Source organism: Theobroma cacao, chromosome 1, assembly GCF_000208745.1.
Source record: "Theobroma cacao cultivar B97-61/B2 chromosome 1, Criollo_cocoa_genome_V2, whole genome shotgun sequence".
NCBI lineage: Eukaryota > Viridiplantae > Streptophyta > Magnoliopsida > Malvales > Malvaceae > Theobroma > Theobroma cacao.
In genome coordinates this window covers 2,417,176-2,437,818 of record NC_030850.1, presented here as the reverse complement: position 1 = coordinate 2,437,818, position 20,643 = coordinate 2,417,176, and the positions used below count along the sequence as shown (strand labels likewise).

Below are 20,643 nucleotides of genomic sequence, written 5' to 3'. Positions count from 1 at the left end.
TGGTTATTGGTACAACATGTATACTACTAGTATGTTTCATGATCTCCAAATCTGTTTCCATTCCTTCAACGTCAATCATTTGCAATCAGAGCGCAGGCATTAATTTGTCATGAAATCCTTTTGATCCTTATTAAGCAATGTCCAAATCATGGCTTTTAACATATAATACTGTTACAAGGTCACATATGTATATAAAATAAATTCTTGACAAGCTTACGAAAACAATTTAAACATTAATAAATCATAAAGTTTCGTAGTATTAAAAGCATGGAAAAGCGACCAATTGAATATCAATGTCAAAAGGAAAGGATTATCAGTTATGGGTGAAGAACAAAATAAAATAAAGGCAAGGACATGGAAGGGGGTACGTAGCGTGAGGTTTGCATCAGGTTGACAGGTTCCTTCTCATCATTAATTAGCACGTTGTGTTGCTTAGTTAAAAAGGCATTTGAGTTAAAGCCCTTTATTAAGTTTATCTTATTTTTAATATCAATTGTACCTACCTCTATAAGTTTAAATTTTAATTTATACTTAATTAGTACATGGTATAAAGTTTCTGCACAAACGAGTTGTTATCAATTATTCACATGTGCTGACTGCTGAGTGAGTGCTCACAAAAGTTCCTTCTGCTTCCACTGAAGTTTTTACTCATTCCCACCCAGAAAAAGTGACACAAAAGAAAGTCCCAAAAGAAATAAATAATTACTTATCATTTCAGAGATTATATGCTAATAATATATGTAAGCGTTGATTTAAGATTGATAAACTCATCTCTTAATTATGAAAAATTTTGGATTTCATGTTTAATAAAATAATTCAGTGAAAATCTCAAGTTTAAACTCTTTTTATTAGATTTAGTTACTTTGTATAGAACACAGTCAAGTCGACTTGATTACACGTTTAATAAATATATTCGTGATTTACACTTAAAATTTTGACACATTTAATTAATTAATTATATATCATATTTATGTCTATTTATATAATTATTAATATTTTATATATACACAACACCATTAACGTATACAAATAGGAATTATGGGATTAGGTTTTAACATTGATGACCTGTGACCTGTCTGTCATTTGTAATATAATAGTATTTTCTTATGATTAATACCAACAACTTGGCCAATACTTACCCAAATTTTGACTATCTAGTAAGGGCATTTTAGCAACCGCCACTTAAGGAATAAAGAAAATATGTACCATAATAAAATTATTTCAAGGACTATACGTATAAAGAAAGAGAAGATGACAAAGCCTCTCTCTGTGAAAGAAAAGAAAGCAAACTGAACCAAACGTGAAGAAGAAGAAGCACTAAAACAAGTGGAGTATAAGTGCGGTGAGCCAGTGATGACTCTTGTCTTCACTCCGTCACTTGTTAAGAACAATTTTGTTTTTATTAATTAAAAAAAATGCAAAAGAAAAAAAATTTGTTTTTGTTTTTGTTATTGTTTTTGGTTAGTCCATCTGTTACGCTATTCTTGTATGGTGCTTTTAAGCTCCAATCCTCTCGTCGTTTTCTGCCCTTCTTCTCTTGATCTCTTGTTTGCTTTTGTTTCTTTGCTTCACTCTTTTCGAGACCCTTAAAATACTAATAACAAAACCTTGATCCATGGAGCACCGTTGTTTATATATTTTTACCATGGAAACTTACATGTAGAAAGGCATTATACATTGCAGGCATTTCTGTTTCTTGGTCGCTTTACTTTCAAGTTTCCCGCTCTGTAACTTAGAATAAACAAAGGGTAGACCAAGAATTTCTTTCTTTGTCTCTCTCTCTCCCTCTCTCTCTCATCTTTTATTAACTTTCAGAGAGTTTCAATGGTTACCTTGTTTTCTTACTTTTTTTCAGGTCATGAAAATATTAGAAGTAAGAGTGTAGATATTGTTGCATTGTTTGCTTGTTTTATTTTTTGAGGCCGAAAAGCCAAAAAAAGAAAGAAAAAGAAGATGATGAACACAAGAGTCCGCACCGCTCATCAGTCCATGAAAGCTCCTTTAAGTCATGACAGCAATAAAGTAACTTCTCTCTTCCCTCTTTCCTTTTTTTTTTTTCATTTTGACCCTTATTGGTTCTTGGAAGAATTTGAAGATTGGGTTTTTGTTAATTGTTAGTTTGAGTGGCCAAAGACTGATTCTTTCTGGCTTAAAAGTTGAAAACTTTGAAGAAAATTTGGATTTTTGATTAATGATTCTAAATTTTGGATTTTGTTTTGTTGAAGGTTTTGGAGTTATTTTCCTTTTTAATTTAACTTTTTTGGGATATTATTGCTTGTGTCATAAAAAGAGATGTAGGAAGCACTTTTGATCCAAAATTTGAAGTGGTACGTACACTCGTCTCGAGAAAGGAATAGTGTCTGCTTTAAGTTTCTTTGTTTCAATTGTTCTTTTTATTTCTTGACGTTTTACCATTTTCCTTTTGATTATACAAAGAAGGAGAAGATGGAGAAGAGTCAGGGAGGCAGGGCACTTGGTACCGGCAAAGCTCTGACCAATCGGCGAAGATCAAACAGGGAAAGGAAAATGGCCTTATTACAAGATGTACCCAAAACAATTCACTTCTTAATCTATTCACTTTTGTTTTTGCATTTTTTTTCTAATTTTTTAATTGTTGTGGTGTTGGTAATTTGCAGGTTGATAAGCTAAAAAGGAAGCTTAGACATGAAGAGAATGTGCATAGAGCTTTGGAAAGAGCTTTTACTAGACCTTTAGGAGCACTTCCTCGGCTTCCTCCTTACCTACCTCCTTATGTAAGTGTAACTTTCTATTTTTGGATCATTGTCTCTGCTCTTTCTTTTTGTTCCATCAACATGGAACATATAAACAAGTCTAAAGGGAAGATGAGAAAGAATTAACTGCATGCTACATTATGGAATTCTTTGAGGAAGAAATGTATAGTTAACCTGGAAGCATTCACATGCTTTCTGTAAATCTGGTTTAGAGAGTGAATTGGTTTTTGATTTTTTTTTTTTGTTGGGTTGTAGACACTAGAGCTACTTGCTGAAGTAGCTGTTTTGGAAGAGGAAGTTGTTAGGCTTGAAGAGCAAGTGGTGAATTTTAGGCAAGGCCTCTATCAGGAGGCTGTCTATGCATCTTCCAAGAGGAATGTGGAGAATTTGAATGAATCAATTGAGCAGTCTCCGGTCAGAAGTTCTAAACACCAGCGATCAAAGTCTTTGTCCGTCAATGAGATGAGTTCGGTGACAACCATTGGCAAGCCACAACCATCCCTTGCCAGAAGTGTTTCAAGCAGAAAGCTATTGCCTCCAGATACTACTAATGAACGAAATGGGCTGTGCTTTAGCAGGCCAACAAATGGGAGACAAGCTTCCACAAAACTCAATTCTGCTTCTGGAGATGTAAGAGGAAAAGAGAATCAATCATTTGCCAATGCTGTGAAGGATAAGCAATCTCCTGAAAAGAAAATTACCAAAGTTGTGACCCCAGTAAAGAGACTTCCTACCAAGCATGAGTCAGCTAACAAATGTTTGGATGCTCTGAAGTCACAGGTATGCACTGATTTCTGGTGACAAAGAAGAGTTAGTATACACTTCATTATGGTTGTATAATTGTGGGTTTTTTGACTGTCCAGCTAGATGGTAGATTAGTAGACCAGGAAAGAGCACAAGAAAGCCCTTCTGGTTCTTCAGATGATAAAGTATCAGAAGCTGATAGTACACCAAACAAAATATCTGAGGATACTGTAAGGTGCTTGTGCAGCATTTTTGTGAGGTTGAGCACCTTGAAGGACAGATCCGTGGAATCCGGGATTTTACCTTCCCAATCAGCAGCCAATTCTTATGAAATAAGTAGAGAAAGTGAATTTCAAGACCCTTATGGTATCTGTTCAGATTCGAAAACTAGAGATATTGGCCCCTATAAGAATCTTTGCACGATTGAAGCTAATACAGTTGATCTTAGCCGAAGAATGAATGCTTTGTTTCTGATCCATAGACTAAAGTAAGTTCTTTTGTCGGTTGCTCTTGCTTATATGTTTACATTTGTATTCAGCCTATCTCTATGACAATCATTTCAGGTTCCTACTTGGGAAGCTCACATCTGTCAATTTAGATGGTCTTAGCCATCAGCAGAAGCTTGCATTCTGGATAAACACTTATAATTCCTGTATGATGAATGTAAGAATGTTTAGTTTGATTAAATTTTTAATACATTCCAGTTTCAAGAAAGTTTGCTGAACTTTATTTAATATATGCAAAAGACAAGAGCATAATATTTATAGAACCAATCTGTTAGGCAATTCTGGAGCATGGGATTCCTGAGACTCCTGAATCGGTTGTAGGGCTAATGCAAAAGGTTTGATTCATCCATCATTCTTGTTGTTATTTCAATCTTTTATCTTCCACCGGTTATATTAGTTTTACCAAGATGGATTGTCATATTTGATCGATTTTCATTCATATATTGAAACTTGAATTGGAGTAGAAGTTAGAAATGGTTTAAGTATTTCATGCCAGAGGCAAGACTAGCTGGTGTGAACATGTAATGATTTGCCAAGGATACTATTTATTGGTGTCATTTTCTTCTGTGCTCATCACATTTATCTCTGAAGTTACTGAAGCTGCTAACCAACACTTTCTACTGCACTTGTTAGCTGTTGCATGTGTATACCACTCATATGTATTAGACAATGGTTGCCATGTTTGAACTACTATTGACATCTGCTGTTGGACAATTTGACTAAGATTCATCTATGTTTATGGCTGCCTCAGGCTACGATAGTTGTGGGAGGACACTTGCTAAATGCAATAACAATTGAGCATTTCATTTTAAGGCTGCCTTTCCATCTAAAATTTGTAAGTAAAATTGTTCATCTTTCTTGGGTATAGCTTTACTGGAGAGATGATTGAATACACCAATATGTTTGTCTTTATTGGGCTGGGGTTTCTAATATTTTAAAGCAAATTTGATATTGCTGACCGGGTACACCTTTTCCTCTTTCTATTGAAGACCTGTTCTAAAGCAGCAAAAAATGATGAGATGAAAGCACGCAATATATTTGGACTGGAGTGGTCGGAACCCTTGGTTACATATGCTCTTGCATGTGGAAGCTGGTCATCTCCAGCGGTAAGTTTGCTGCAGAATCATTCTCCATTTTTGAAGTATAAGGAAACATTTATATTTCGATAATGCATTCTGTCCCTTAGGTGTAGGAAAACTCTCGTTAGCCTTCAGAGAACATTAGATAATGTATAATCAGCTTCATTATCAAATGCCATCTTAAAGGAAAAAGATAATTACAAAATGATCAGAACTCCCCTGCACCACCACTTCCCCCAAACCTCAAAGGAAGTTTGAGGTTCAAAACTTTGTGATGGTTAACTGTCCTATAATCCTTGATGTTAATGAATGTTGTTTATGTTTTCTAAGTGCTGAAACTCTGGTTTTGCTTATGAAGGTGAGAGTATACACAGCATCTCACGTTGAAGATGAGCTGGAAACAGCCAAGAGAGACTACCTACAGGCAGCAGTTGCCATCTCAAGAACAAACAAGTTAATAATTCCAAAGCTTTTGGATTGGTATCTGCTTGACTTTGCAAAGGATTTGGAATCATTGCTGGATTGGGTTTGTCTGCAGCTTACAAATGAGCTGAGGAACGAAGCAGTTAAATGCCTAGAAAGAAAGGGGAAAGAGCCTCTTTCACAACTAGTGCAAGTAATGCCATATGATTTCAGTTTCAGATTGCTTTTAGGCCGTTGAAAATTATATTTCGCAATGGATATCGTTCGTTCAGCAAAAGGTTCATGAGCTTGTGATTGGTGGGTCTATATACTGAATTACTAATATACTAGACACAGTGAAAGTACATATATAATCTAGCATCTGTAAAAAAAAGAAAGTGGGTGGAGGTGAATAACTGGTTTTACTTACAAATGGATTCTGGAGATGGTGATTGGTTCATTGAAATTGAATTTTCAGAGTATTCATTTATGTTATTGTTCTGTGCCATCAATCAAAATTTTCAAGGACCTTGGCTGTGAAGAACAAACATGAATTGAGCCTTTTTGGGCATTAAGCTTGACCCATTGATGCAGAATAAACCATAAAAGAGCTAAATAACAAGAAAGTCTACCCCCTTTCAATTTCTTCTGAGGTGTTGTTTAATGAAGAATATATACCTTAACCCATTGCACCCAATGGCAAGAAGAAACCGCAAAGGGACTGAGGCAATTCTGAAAGGGACGATCCTATTTCCCGCGCAACGAACAAAACAGAAGGTGGGAAGAGCCAAAAACAGAAGGTTCTCCTTGTCTGGCCTCGGTCTACTTTCGTTGACAAGACAGCAACTTGATCCCACCATTTCACGAATTTGTTCTTACAAAACTATCACTTATGTATATTCTGTCGGATCTCTCGCAGGTAACTCCAGATAGCCTGTGAAACATCCGCTACTGTTACTACTTTTTTGAGCACAGAATACATCAATCAGCTGTTTAACTGTATACAGAGATGCACATTACTATTATTAGTTCAAGGCAAAATGGAAATTTTCTTCCAGTTGAAAAAACAAAATGAGCGGGTCGTAAATTTCTACTGCACGACACTTCGCGAGGTGGTAAATGTTTTCTTCTGAGTTTTCTTTCTACTTACTACGTTGGCAATGTCGAAACATCTCCAAGACTGACATGTGACCTTAGAGAGCGCAGAAACAGTTAGGCACGACTCATTGTACCACCAGGCTTCACGTATTGCACAACAGCTGCTCGATTGAAGCAAATGAATCAAGTGCAGATTTTCTTCGATCTGGTGTATATATGAGAATGAGCCAAAAAAGAAACGTGCATATAAGATACGAGGTATGTTACAGCATATGTTGGTGCCACGTCGCACTAGCAATCTAGTAACTACGAAAGAAGTACCTTACAATAGGTTAATTATTTGAGAATAAGATCTGAAACACCAATCATTTTTGTTTATAATGGGCATATCACCAAAGGTATTTACAGCCAAGGAATTGGTATACTGTTAGAATATGAAATATTACAACACCGGAAGGTCCTAAGTCACAGCAAACAAATGGGACTGAAGGTGATATTCAAATGAAAAGAGGGGGTGAGTAAGAAGGGAGGAAAAAGAATCATATACCAATAAATCAAAAGTGAAACTATATACCTAGTGGCCGCTGCTAGATTCTCAATGATAAAGGACCCAACCTCTGGAAGGGGTCAAAACAAAAGTAAAATGAGTGCTCCTGAATGGAGATTTCTGTAGCTGAGGCTCCTGAATAGGTGAAAACCTCTGACATTAACGGTGAGCTTCCAGGAGAGTTTGATAGATTATAGGAAAAGCTGATATGATCTCAGCCAAATGGTGAAGCAACTGGGGCTGCCCCTCCTAGAGCATCTGATCTTTTAATACTTCCCATACCGCAGATAACGCATCCTGGCATTGAGAGAGCCGAAAATTTGGCCCCACAAAGATCACAAACATCATAGCCAATAGTTGACAGACGGCCGAGAGTGGCACCACAGAACTGAGAGGGATCTTCCAGTGGATCAATAGACTTGTTGGTTAAACCCCTCTGAACACAAATGTCAATCAGGCTCCTCAATTCCTCTTGCTTACCTGGAGGTGCCTTGGAGAAGAGAAGTTCAAGCATCTGCTTGGCATAAGCATAATTCTGAACATCCATATTTCGTTTTATGGCAGTGCGAATGCAATTTATTCGGTGGTTTGCCTGAAGAGGCAAAGAACCTAGATGTCTAGATAGTCTAGCCATCTCATCTTTTGCACTGAGTGCACTTGGACCTTGGACTTTTTGCAACCTTGTAATTTCCTGCAGGAGAACCAAAGCAATATCCAGTCATGAAAGATGATTTTATGTTTAAAACCAAATAACAAAGATAGAGGCTTGAGATTTTTAATTGGGTATAAAGTAAGCAAATGCTATTGCTAAGCTAGCATATCCACCACAACAATTAATTCTAACTTTTGAATGTATGAATTGTTGACGTATCATCAATTAGCATAAACTACCCAGCTAGATACAATTGAAAACAATTGATTTAACTAACGACATATTAGAATTTTGAATAATGGTCCATGTACCCAGAATAGATACATTCTTGTTCTGTAGAGATCAGTACATTTTAAGATCTCTAATACCATAAGCACAATAAAAAGCCTTTGGAGTTACACCCATACATGATGCAACTGTCCTTAAGTGCTAACGAAAATCATTAAAATCTACTAGCAACAACACAGAGCCTAAACAAGATCCTCATCACCCTATGTGCATAAATGCAAAAGCAAGGACAGCATCATGACAGAAGAGAAGGAACATTCAACCTAAATTGATATTTGCAAAACCTGACAGACGCTTAAAACTCTTATCTCCTAAAATAGTAGCTTGACTATTGAATATTTGGCCAAAATAAAAAGCTCACACAGGATGATTAAGAGCTAAATCATAACCTATCACCATCAATCCATTTTAGGATTTAGTCTTTAGTACAAGAAAAAGACAACTGCTGTAGTTTTTAAAATTTGGTGCCTGGAAAACAATGCTGTACCTGAAGAAGTCTTACTGCTATCTTGTATTGAGCACAAATGGTAGCTTGAGCTTTAATATCAGCTCCACGAGAGTTATCCTTAGCCAGTGCCAGAAAAGCTTCATCAAAACAGGATAATGCATCTGGAAGTTGATTCTGCTCAAGGTGAGCAAGTCCAGTCCTGAAACATATGGAAGCTGCTGCCCCACGTGGAACCTATCAAGGGAAAATATAAAGTAAATTGAAGAATAAGAGAAGCTACAAACACATCTCCAGAGAATGATAGAAGTACAGAGTTGCCAACACACAAGGACAGATTATTGCTAGAAAGCCAAATAGGCCAACAGAACCTTTGTTCCAAATACTGTTAGGAAATTATTTCGTTTTTTTTCCCAGGCAATAAGTTATGCGACTTGAAGTTATTAGGAACATATAGCAGTGTTTATAGAAGTACAAAACAAATGTGCCTTCCATAATCAAGAATGACAGAAACAGAGAGAAAAGATAACATAATATGCATATTCACCTGTCCAGGGCGCACAGATGTTGGAGCAGAAGCAGAGGGAGCAGGTTTTTCTGACTCTGCAGAGTTTGGAACTCCAAGAGCACTAAGATCGAGAGGCTGTATGGATAGTGGCGTCTGTGCAGGCTGAACTTGAGGCTGTGGCATACCAGCAGCTGGAACAGAGTATTGTGGAGGAACACCACCATCAGGAAGCCCAATAGAATCAGAAGGAATAGGTCGTTCATGGGCTTGAGGTGGAACCCCACCATCAGGGAGACCAATATCAGATGCAGGTGCAATTACCTGGTCAGGTGGTACCTTTCCACCAACTTCAACCTGTCGAGAAGTTTGATCCAACTTTGAAAGATAAGTTCCTGGAGGAGGCAAAGCAGCTGCAACCTGGAGGGATGGTATTGTGTTTTGGAAAAAGTCCTCAGGTATGGGTCCAGCAGCAATTCCCACACCCTTGGTTGTAGGAGCTGTTTGTGATACCGATGCAGGTTGTATCCATGAGTCAGTACCAAAGAGATCTCCAGGGGCAGAAACTGTGGGGTTAGTCACAGACCCACTGGTAGCAGGATAAGGTTGCTGCTGGCTCTGACCAAGGTCCTGAGAAACACCAGTCAGTGACTTTGTCCTACTTATAGGTAGGCCCAAGCCATCACCAAGTCGCTTTGTTGCTTCTTTAATCTTATTGACATCCACAGTGCCTGGTGTACTCGGTTTGTCTCGTATTCTGATCTGTAACTTTTTAGTTTTTGACACTCCCTCCTCATCACTGCTGCTACCATCATCAGCTGTGCCATACATTGTTTTCTTAAATTCTTCAGCAGCTTTAGCCTGTTCATCAGCAGCAGTGGAACTATCAGATGGTTTGGTTAAAGTTTCCAGACCCATCAAGGAATCAACCCTGGATTCACCACCCAGAACTCCCTTGGACTTATCTATAGATTTAATCATAGAAGTATGGACTCCATTTGGCTTATTGTCACCTGCTGCAGGTATAAAGGCCTTGACCAAGCTATCTTCCCTTACTTCAATAATATTACCTCTTCCTTTGATAGAACCAAGGTAAACACCAATATGATCTGTGATAATTGATGGAATGGCACCATCATCAGTCTTCATGTATGGCATAACTTCTGCAGCAAGCTCCCATTGAGGTATACTCTTTAAGTTTGTAGGGGTCTTAATTTCCCAGTTTCCACCACCCCATTCAGGTCCTTTAGGAACCATACTTTCAGCAGCAAAGTTGGCAAAAATGCCTTGTGTCCAACCACTTGAGCGGACTCTTAATATCCTTTCACAATATCGCCTCAATTCTGAATCAGCACCTTCTTCCTCCAGCCTCTGAGCAAGACGCCGCATAGCACTGGGGTTGAGGTGGCATATAAACAGGTCTAGCATGCTTTCATAGTCTGCTATGACTTCAAAAGTTTCCTTTGCACTGTCAAACTGACCATACCTGCAATTTCAAAATTTAGTCTCATTAAGCAAAAAAGGACCATAAAATAACAATTCAAACAGGCATGAAGGTTCAACAATGTCAATGGTTAGAAGATCAGAAGATGCCTATGTATAGTGTTCTTAATAAAGATTACATAATATTAGACAATAATTCTAAAAAAAGATGCTTAAACTAAGAAGCACACAATATTTTATGTATCGAACTTCTGATAAAGATCCCAATGGACACAAATAACTTTAAGATAAAGATTCAATGGGATATTTACCACAAACAAAAATTGGTAGTCATCTATCTGAAATTTACATGTACGGAAGGTTGGTATGAATACTAATTCAAATTTTCAGTGCACACTGGTAGCAATCATAATGTTAATCTGAACTCTAAACCACAGGCCAGCACACAAGTATCTAGCATGATATATTACAATTTAATCTTCTGAAAAATACCAACATATCCTCTTCTTTTATAAAAAAGTAGCTATCTCCATTGACAAGAAGTTAATTAAAAATGTTTAAACCCAGAAATTTAGCAGTGACAAAGACAGAGGTTGATGCTTACTTGATACAGGCATATCCCAACTGGCGGAACCGGTGGAACAAATGAGAGGTTGGTGGGCATTTTGGATAATCTCTAGAACGCACAAACTCATCCTTCAAAACAGATAAAGCGGTAGAAAAACGAAGTGCTTTGATTGCATAGACTCCCCGCAGCACCTAAGTTTGTTTTGTAGCAAGTTCAGAACCAAAGGTAAAAGGGTAGTAAAATGTGAAACATAACACATAATCATTCATTCACCTGAGTGAACTGTGGACCTGCTTGGGATAATGATACTGCAAGATCTCCACAAACTGGAGGACCTCTAGCTAGATTATCAAGAGATCGAGGAGTGATACGTAAGCTGTCAAACCTTAATAAGGTAAAACAGTAGAAAAGTCAGATGTCAAGTTTCATCCATAGATCCACTTTGATTATAGCTAATGCAAAATACTACATTTTTACACATCAAACAGGAGTAAGACTTCAATTAAATGAGTAACATTAGGCAGAAAACATTGAAAATATACAAAGTAAGGGAGTATAAAACCTTGATGTTATTTGGTATAGTATTTCAGAAAGGTCAAGCTTCTGCTCAAAATATTGTTGCATGGTAGCAAAACCAATAAGAAGAGGTTCGAGAAGCCCAATTAGGCAGGTCTTAATCTCAAACCCCTTCTTTTGTCTGGGATTTATATCTGTAGGGTTAGCGAGCAACAACCGATCATTTAACGCCCCAACAAGAGCTGCAGAAAAGAAGATTATCTCAGTAACTCCACAATATAATGATGCAGCACTGAGTTGTATTTGATACAATATAATGGCATAAAAAGCAATTGAGAACCAGAAAATGACAAACCTGCATTTGGCAGGCTAATGGAGAGTATGGTCCTCACTTTCCCATCCCATCCTAAAATGCAAACTGCAGTTGCAGTAGAAAAGAGAAGTGCAGGTCCAACCCACAGTAGGGATCTAAAGTGCGCATGAGTTAAGCAGTCAAACAAATTTACAAATCTTGACTATATACATTACTTACATGTATTTGTACAAGCATGCATGCAAATATACACACAGTGTAACCACATACGTTGAGAAAAGAACCTCTCTTCCCTTAACAGATTAATGCAGGTTGAATTTACATTGGTCCAGTCTTGACAAATGATTTTATGTCTCAGGCAAAATCAGAGTGCTATTCAAGATGGAAAATGGTAGGAAGAAGCAAAAGAAATAAAAGAGAAATAAAACAACTAAAAAGAGAATAAGATGCTAAAATTATGTCCCCATCAGCAACCACAGCTAGTGGATGCAGGCATTGCTCCAATGAGAGTCATGGAAACAGGAGATCGAGTCAGAGACAGACTTTCTCTAATATAAGATAAAAAAGAGTGATCTCCGTTAGCTAAACATTGGGTACACTGACAACAGACCGAAAATATGTATATAGTTTTACAAGTATGCATGGACACAGTTATTCTGTAACATATACATGCAGTCATGCATGCATGTGTGTATTTTGTGTAAAAAATTATGCTCCATATTTAGGATATTGAAGGATTTCCTTTGTCAAACTTAGAGGAACTGCTTGCTAGTATGTCAAGATCTGCTGAAACCATAAGCACCCTGTGAGTAGTTATTACTCCTGCAACATAGCCTCTCAAAGTTTCTTGCCAGTGTACCTGCAGATATTGAAAAACATGTTTAAAAATCCTAACTATTAGTTAGATCCTACAGATAGATATGTGATTTTGTGCACAAACAGACATACAGGTATACATAGGCACATAAAAGCATAGTAAATATGTATGAGTTTCTGTATATGATATGTATGTATTCAGTTCCATGAAATAAATGCTTTTTTTCTTGGCTATAAAGATGCATATGTTTTATAGGCAGTTCAAAGTACATTGGAACAGATCCCAAAATAGTCATCATTTCATTTATCAACATGGCAATATAGCAATGTTTGGGATCTTGTACAAGAAAGAAGAAAGTCAGTTGACCTCAGGAACTCCTGGTCTTATATTATTATTATTTTCTAATACATTCATGAACAGAACCTTTCATGAACTGACATTATACACATGCTTATTAGATTGAGATTTCACTAAAAATTAACTAAATATTTAAAGAGAAAGAAAGCGCAGGCATTTGCAAGTCAAGCAAAGATAGTTAATAAAATTAAATACTTTGTTACTTTTAGTTAATATATATAACTATACTAAACTTTATTTAAGAATTTTATTGCTATATTTAAAAGGCTTTCATGAAATAAACACATCAAAAGTCATCCTTAAAAAGTTGAATTACTAACCTGAAGCACAATCTCATTTACTTTTAACCTTAAAGTCTTTTTCCCTTCTGTTTTCGTTGATATATAGTGGCCATCAGAAGTTGAAAGACGGTATCCTTGAACCAACTTTGCCAAGCCAATCTGCTTCCCATTACAAGCAAACATCAAAGTTGACTCTGCAACCACAGAAGATATTGATCAGTATCACGTATTACAAATGGTAATATCCAATATGAAGAATCATATGCCCCCAAGCACCTATAGGAGTGGAAAATATACGATCGACTTCAGTTTCGAACATAAATGACACAGGACCCTGAATAGAATTAGCTTTTGCATCCACAGGTTGATCAGGTAAAAGATTTGGCTCAACTGCACCATTTTTTCCATCAACTTCTTCTAAAGCCAATCCTGGAAGAATATACAAAGCCAGTCCAGACTTATCTTCATCAAGAATAGCAAATTGATTTTCACTGGGGCCGATAAATGCTGCATCGCAACCTAAAAATTTGAAAGGAAAAATATCATAAACAAAATAGTCTGGTTGAGGCATATACAAAGAGAAAATAGCAGGTAAAACATGCAAAGCATCCATGCTTAACAGACAGACATACCCTTGATTGTGCTTCCTTTGCTGTTAGCCAACTTTAAATCAGTATTTTCCCAGTAGAGGACCACCTCATGTGTAGTGCCGCTAAACTCATAAACAATGAGAAATAGGTGCCGCTTCTTACCATAAACCATATGTTTAGGATAATATTCCACATTTGCTGGCATCTGAAAGCAAAACCTATTGTTAAGGATCACAGCCTTGTCATAACAATAAAAATACATCTCTTTCTGCATTTACCGATGTGAAAAGTTTCTTGTAAATGCTATCTGCTCCAGAACAAAGATTATAAGCCATGAGGTTCACACCATCCACATAAAAGGCCCTGACAGGGTAATGAAGAACTCGGTTCTCCTTATTGAAGAAATTGAGCTCCAAATGAAAAGGCTGCCAATAAATTCAGTCATGTTAGATAAAAGTTAACCAAAGGCAACATAGATTTTGATGCATATTCAATATCACCAGCCAAGGTACCTCACAAACAGGAATGTACTTCAGTTGATGTTTAGTATTTAAAATAGAGATGAGAGGCAGCCTAGATATTGGAGCAGTTTTTGCATGACCTTCCATGAAATGCTGCAATAATCAAGAAAGATAATGAATTAAAGGTAAATCACTGCCCTCCCTCTCCCCACACCCCCCCCCCCCAAAAAAAAAAAAAAACTTTATAATTTAGAAATTAATACATAAAATAAATAGCTTAATTTGATATGAATAAAGTTGGAAGAGGAAGAAATATACACTATAGAGGAATGCCTTCCGTGCAATGTCTGAAATTGTAAGATTACTTTTGCTGCCATGAAATAAATAAGTGGTCATTCATAAACATCCCACAATTGTATCATCAAACGAAATCACTACCAAGATAGGAATTTATGCACAATAATGTGGAATAGCTATAAATGTATGATCATTAATCCAAACTAAAAAGGTCTATCAGCACATCCAGATTTAAGTTCCAAACCCCAGCTGTGCTTACAAAGACCAGTTTGCTTGATAACAAATCTAACTCACCCCTTAATGTCTTGCTCTTGCAGTTGTGCTTGAAGCTGATGGTCAGCCAAAATTCCTGAGGCACCCATGGATGAGAGCTTCTCCTTTAAGATAGATGCTGCATGTGATATCAACTTTCAGCAAATATAGTCAAAGAATTAAGCATAATGAATAACCATGGTATGATATTCAGAAAAAAAATTATATAATTTAAAGAAAAAAAATAAAAAGCATAAAGAGCTTTCTTTATTTCCTAATCAGAAAGTTGGCAAATGTATACAGCATGATAAACATAAAATGAGCAATAGTTTCCAGATAATATGAGTATAGATTCTGTAAAAGCAGTGCCCAACAAAACAATACATTCAAATCTGTTTCCATCACATCAATGAGGTTAGAATTTTGCATAAGCTTGTGCTCGATAAGAAATCAAATGTCTAAACTGCTTTTATAATTGCTGTAAGACCCTTAACACTTGGCATCCAGTATATTAAGAAATTATAGTGGCATAAATTATTTAAAAACGGAATATTTTCTTCATATGCAACAATACAAATGTAGGCAGATTAACTAAACGTCCACCTGAAGATCCCCTGGCACTTTGCAGAACTGCAAAGAGCTGTTTCCTTCCTTCCCTAGTGTAAGCAGCCCTATTCTTCAAGTTGTCACCGCCAGTCATATTCTGTCATAGAAAATGCACATTTATACTACAGAAATTAACAAACAGTTTATAATGCAATGATATAGGTAAGTGCTCTTAACTGCAAAAAGCAGAGCTGCTAAATTCAATTTTGGGTGAACTTCCAAAGCTCTAATTCGTGGTAAGGGATACACTGCTTCCCCACCCTGCTGAGACAGAATGCGTGGGATGTCCAATGATTCAATTGCTGCAAAGAAAACAGTAAAAGATCTGTGTATGTGATTTCCATTTAAGATAAACATGTATGTATATCCTCCCTTCACAGAATGTTTGTGTCAGTAACTTACAAGCAGGCTCAAAAAAATTTACTTGCATGGGAGGTTTATTTGGATTAACCATCAACCGTGTTTTCCACACTTGTAGAGTTCCATCCTTGGCAAGAGTGACAAGCAAACGCAGCATTGGGAGCCAAGCAACTGATGCAATAGGTTGAGAACCCACCTGTACACTGCATGGCAGAAACAGAATATTTCAACAGAGAAGTGCCTAGAATATCTTCTTCTACTCCTATCAGCACACAGAACACAGAGGCGTTAAAAGAAGAAATGAAAAGAAAGATGAAAGGAGAAAATGAGGGAAAAAAATGCTTACATTCCAATCATTATAGGTCTCTCTGTTGATACATCCCAGGCAAGAAGCGTACCACGTCTATCACCAACAAAAATCCATTCCAGTGTTGGATGAAACGCGAATGCACCAGCACCAAGGAGCTTAATGGTATTATCAACTGAAAGAAACAAGGTACAAAAAAGTAATATGATCTTTGAACATGACCAATATAATAGAGTCCAAAAAAATTGAAGAATCAGTTCTTCATCAACTTACGTTGTAGTGTGTAATGAACCGCATATGTACGAATGTTGTAAGCCCTAATCAAACCTTCTGCATACGCTACATACTTTTTTTTTCCCAGAAAGGAGGTGACAGGAACCAGAAAATAAACAGCTGTTTAGTACATTCTTAATCATGAGAATGAAAAAGATCATTTAGCAGTGATACAAATCATTGATTAGACAGGTAAATGGATCAGATTTTGGTCCAACAGCTATTTGATTAGTCGGATATGTCACAACAAAAAACAGTGGCTAGCTACTCAGATAATTTAATACAGCAGATTTCTTATTGATCTGTTTGCAACATGAATTAATTTGACATTTTGAAAATTCAGTTGCAGCCAAGAAGAAAAGATCCATTTAAGCAATGATTCCATCAGAATTAAACTAACAAGCATATTCAGCATCCGGCACTTCGATATTACAGTACATTTCTCATGTGCACTAAATGAGCAGGCAAAAAGCAAAGAACAGATTCAAAGTTCAATTTCATGCCTATAGAAGTATATCCCAACCATTGAAGCCTCTAATGATTTTTAACTCAAGCTGGAACTACATCTCAGAAAAAACATGAACATCTCAAGCAAATAAATACATTTACAACCCTATCAGAAAGCAACAAGAAATAATAACAATGGTAAGAATAAATTATCCCAGGGTAATGAAATATGTACCAGAACAGGTAGTCGAGGATGACAAGAGAGATTAACAATCGGTTTTTTCAAGTCTGTCTTTATTTTTGTAGGTGCTCTCCCACCCTCAACAGTCCCAACAACTTCATGCATGACAATTAAAGAATTAGAAATGACTATTAGAACTTCCATAGTACAATAGGATGGTGTAAGCATAGAAGAATTGATAAAATTAGAAAACACAAGGAGCAAACCAACCTGTTACACTCATTCTCTTATGAAAACCAAAAAACACAACAGGTAGGAGAGGTGTCAAAGCAAGATGGACTTCTGCATCAGACGAAATGTGTTCCATCTTCTTTTCAGGGGAATGTAAAACACAAGTTTGCTCAGCATCAAAGTCACAGGAACGTATTGTACAATCCTGCAACATGAAATTTTCAGAAAAACAAAGGTTATGACTAGCGTAAGAGAACTTCATATAGGCGAGCGACCATTCATGTAAAACAGGAGCTTAAAGAACTAAACAACCACAAGCATTATTGCATTGAACCAAAACGTCAGAGAAGGATATTTTTCTTTCTTCAAAATGTAATCTAATGATCAAGTACAAATAAAAAGGATAAAGTCAGTTGCAACTCAGGTATGGGTGTCCACTACTGGTATCTGCATGTCTGCTTTGCCTTTTGCTTAAAGTTATGGACTCACAGAGTCAGCTTAAAATGATCCAAAAGTAGGATACGGACATGTGTGTCTAACTCCCCTTTTGCTTAAAGGTTTGGACTCACGGAGTTGGCTTAAAAGGATCTAAAAGTAGCATACAGACACATCGATACGTCTTATAATAATATATTGAAGATATATAAAAGCAAAACCATATATAAATAATTTTTATTTTTTCCTTTTGGCTTTAATTAGAAAGAAAACCCTTCTCTTTTTCTTATTTTACTATCAGTGTTCATTTTAAATAGTTTTATTCTAGCAAAAATACTTTTTTTAAAAGGATTATTATCTCAAAGCTCAAACCCATATAATTATTAGCTAGGCAAGAGCCTAAGAGAGATCCTTTTGTTTTTTGCGCTAGAGTAAGACTAATTTGAATGGAATTTGGACCTGACTATTAGCTCCTTGTACTAGCCCAAGTTATAATTAAAAGGAAATCCCTAAATCTTCTCCTATTCTTCTTCATCTTCTTCGGCGCTGCAGCAGAAATATTTTGTCTTCTCCCTTTTTGCCAGGAAGCAGTATAATACAGACTTGGATTCCCTCCCTCCCTTTCTCTATTCTTCTTCTTCTTCCAGCTGCAATTGTAGCTAGCCAAAGGGAGCAGAGACTATGTTTGTATGGTTGATGCCTCGTCAGACACATATATCGTACCTATAACGGCATGGTGTCATGTCGACACCAGTACAATGACCCAAAATGATGAGTCCATGTAACAAAGACTATGTAACAGAAACGTTGACCTTCAGGAAAACATAAAAAATCGCACACTTGGATCTTAACGGGAATTTCAGAATAATGAATAAACTACCAAATTTTGTTTATTATCACATAGGTCTGACAATCTATATATCTACATAGCCTGCTTAGCATCACCATTCTCAAGACTTAGGAACAACTGCCTGAAATATATGATCCTTAGAAAACCATTAGCAGAAATAGGTTCTAATAAACCATCTTAAGACAACATGTTTTGTTAATAATTGGAAAGCAGGAAAAAAACGAATCTTTTAAGTCAGCTATCTACAAGATCAATGCCACACGTTGAAAAAACACACCCTACTCTAAAATGACACTACAATCTTATAAACAAAACAAATTCAAACTGTTTCCTCATTCTGGAGTGATTTTAAAGGAACAGATCTAATGGCATTAAAATCTTAAGATTGTACTAATACCAATATTATGCTCTTCGATCTGCAATAACTGATTTAAAGATTGTACTAATACCAATCTTAACATGCAGCAATTCAATTCTATCAATATTTTTTGAAGCTAAAAAAATTCAAATTTCGGAACCAACCTCAAGAATAGCAATGACAGAGTGGCCACTTGTAGGACTGTAAGACATTCGAACCACAGGCAAGCCAATATCTATAGTTGATAACTTGCTTCCCGTTAAAGCATCAAATTCTGCAACCAAAAAAGATCCAAGTTTTTCCCTTTAAACCTGATTCAACTTCTAAACTATAAGAATTTTCAAATTTCAAAATCTATCCAAATTCTTAAAAAAAAAAACACAAATACAAATTAGCAAGGGTTCTAGTTGCTATTACCGATGATGTAAGTGCCGATGGCGGCGGCAACGAGAGCCTGAGTGGGATGAAAAGCGGCGGCGTGAGGTTGTAACGGTTTGAGAATGCCTCGAGCGACATGCCGTAGATCCAAGTGTTGCAACGTGGTCCACTCCATTGATTCTTCTTTTCAACTCTCTATCTCCCACCTTATGAACCATAGAAGAAATAACAAAGTTCAGCTCTTTAGAAATGTAAACAGACAAGCCAACAAAATTTCGAACCAAAACTCAGGATCGGAAAAGGAAAATTAGAAATACGAAGAGAAGGGACACATGGATCTGATCTGGATTGCAAGTAGGGAAGTGAAGAATTCTGAGGTTAATTTCATTACCTTTTGCTTTCTTATCTGACGAGAGAGTTCATCTGGAATTCCTTCGAAAGAGAAATGTGGAGAAAAAGAAGATCGAAAAACAACTATGAAGGTTGATGAAGTTGAAAGAGACAACGAGATAGAGAACTCCTCGGCAGCCGAAAAAGAGAGTCGGAGAGTGACGGAGACAGGAGGATTTGGGCCCATATTATGCTAAACCCATGTATTAAATTCTTGTCGGTTTAGTTACAGTAGGCCTGCTTGAAGACTAAGCGAGTTTTGCACGGACCTTGGTAGTATAGTAATGGGGAAATGCAAATTTGGGCCGTACCTTTTAAAGCCCATCTTCGTCTAGGTTAATAGGCCAGCTTGAAGAAGTCCCGTATTTTCTTTGGACATTTTGCTGATCTGAATTATGGGCCAATTTAACTGGGCTAAGGTTGGGCTTCGGCTTTAAAGTTGTCTCTGGTTTTTTGGACAAATTCCAAAGAAAAATGAGGAAAATAAAATAAACATAATATCTAAACGAATCTTTAAATTATTCAAGAAAAATTAAATAATTTTTTATTAAATTTTATATATGGAGTCTGATTTAAGAATTGTATATTCTTAATAATCGGCAAGGAAAAAGAAATTTTTACAAAAAATATGGAGAAAAATCTTTTAAAAATTGAAACCTTTACTCTTTTTTTTTAATTTCTAGTTTTCCTTCGAAATATCTTTCCCCATAAAATTTTCATGAGTAAAAAAAAAGAGCTAAAAACAGCACCAACAATTTCAATTAAAGCTTTGCAAATTAATCACAGTATTACAATAAGCCCTATTTTTTTTTTATTAACATGTAATTGGAGTATACAAAGAATCCCACATCTGAAAGGAAAGAATCTGAAGATCCAAGTCACTTCATAGAAGGAAAGGAAAGAAAAGTAGTTTTGTTTGAGAATCAAAAAGAAT

At 36.4% G+C, this 20,643-nt stretch overlaps 2 protein-coding genes across 5 annotated transcripts; one reads left to right on the top strand and one right to left on the bottom strand.

Annotated features, from left to right (window-relative positions):
- Positions 1,256–5,958, top strand: LOC18611093. Of its 4 annotated transcripts, none has more exons than XM_018125384.1 (11): positions 1,256–1,342; positions 1,856–2,022; positions 2,440–2,544; positions 2,637–2,753; positions 2,988–3,512; positions 3,596–3,963; positions 4,040–4,139; positions 4,258–4,317; positions 4,734–4,817; positions 4,972–5,088; positions 5,420–5,958. In XM_018125384.1, the coding sequence occupies exons 2-11, from the start codon at positions 1,954–1,956 to the stop codon at positions 5,720–5,722; spliced, it is 1,848 nt and encodes a 615-aa protein (XP_017980873.1). In that variant the 5' UTR covers positions 1,256–1,342; positions 1,856–1,953; the 3' UTR covers positions 5,723–5,958. The 4 variants fall into 4 exon arrangements, with proteins under 4 accessions (XP_017980873.1, XP_007047200.1, XP_017980870.1 ...); XM_007047138.2 differs by having other exon boundaries at positions 2,437–2,544; XM_018125381.1 differs by lacking the exon at positions 1,256–1,342 and adding an exon at positions 1,429–1,748 and having other exon boundaries at positions 2,437–2,544.
- Positions 6,869–19,859, bottom strand: LOC18611092. The gene is made up of 25 exons (XM_007047135.2): positions 19,711–19,859; positions 19,359–19,525; positions 19,106–19,215; positions 17,338–17,503; positions 17,122–17,222; positions 16,440–16,512; positions 16,206–16,341; positions 15,902–16,062; positions 15,677–15,801; positions 15,497–15,596; positions 14,936–15,032; positions 14,663–14,714; positions 14,396–14,497; positions 14,162–14,308; positions 13,926–14,088; positions 13,570–13,812; positions 13,333–13,487; positions 12,569–12,697; positions 11,881–11,998; positions 11,572–11,767; positions 11,283–11,394; positions 11,046–11,200; positions 9,041–10,484; positions 8,536–8,730; positions 6,869–7,799 (listed from the first exon to the last, which is right to left on the bottom strand). The coding sequence occupies exons 2-25, from the start codon at positions 19,492–19,494 to the stop codon at positions 7,323–7,325; spliced, it is 4,893 nt and encodes a 1,630-aa protein (XP_007047197.2). The 5' UTR covers positions 19,495–19,525; positions 19,711–19,859; the 3' UTR covers positions 6,869–7,322.

Coding starts and splice junctions, on each gene's coding strand:
- LOC18611093 (XM_007047138.2), top strand. CDS start 1,954: ATGATGAACACAAGAGTCCGCACCGCTCATCAGTCCATGAAAGCTCCT. Junction 3,964..4,039: donor TTTCTGATCCATAGACTAAA/GTAAGTTCTTTT, acceptor CAATCATTTCAG/GTTCCTACTTGGGAAGCTCA. Junction 4,318..4,733: donor TTGTAGGGCTAATGCAAAAG/GTTTGATTCATC, acceptor TGGCTGCCTCAG/GCTACGATAGTTGTGGGAGG.
- LOC18611092 (XM_007047135.2), bottom strand. CDS start 19,494: ATGGAGTGGACCACGTTGCAACACTTGGATCTACGGCATGTCGCTCGA. Junction 11,201..11,282: donor CAGGTCCACAGTTCACTCAG/GTGAATGAATGA, acceptor AAACAAACTTAG/GTGCTGCGGGGAGTCTATGC. Junction 7,800..8,535: donor TAGCAGTAAGACTTCTTCAG/GTACAGCATTGT, acceptor GTTCTCCTGCAG/GAAATTACAAGGTTGCAAAA.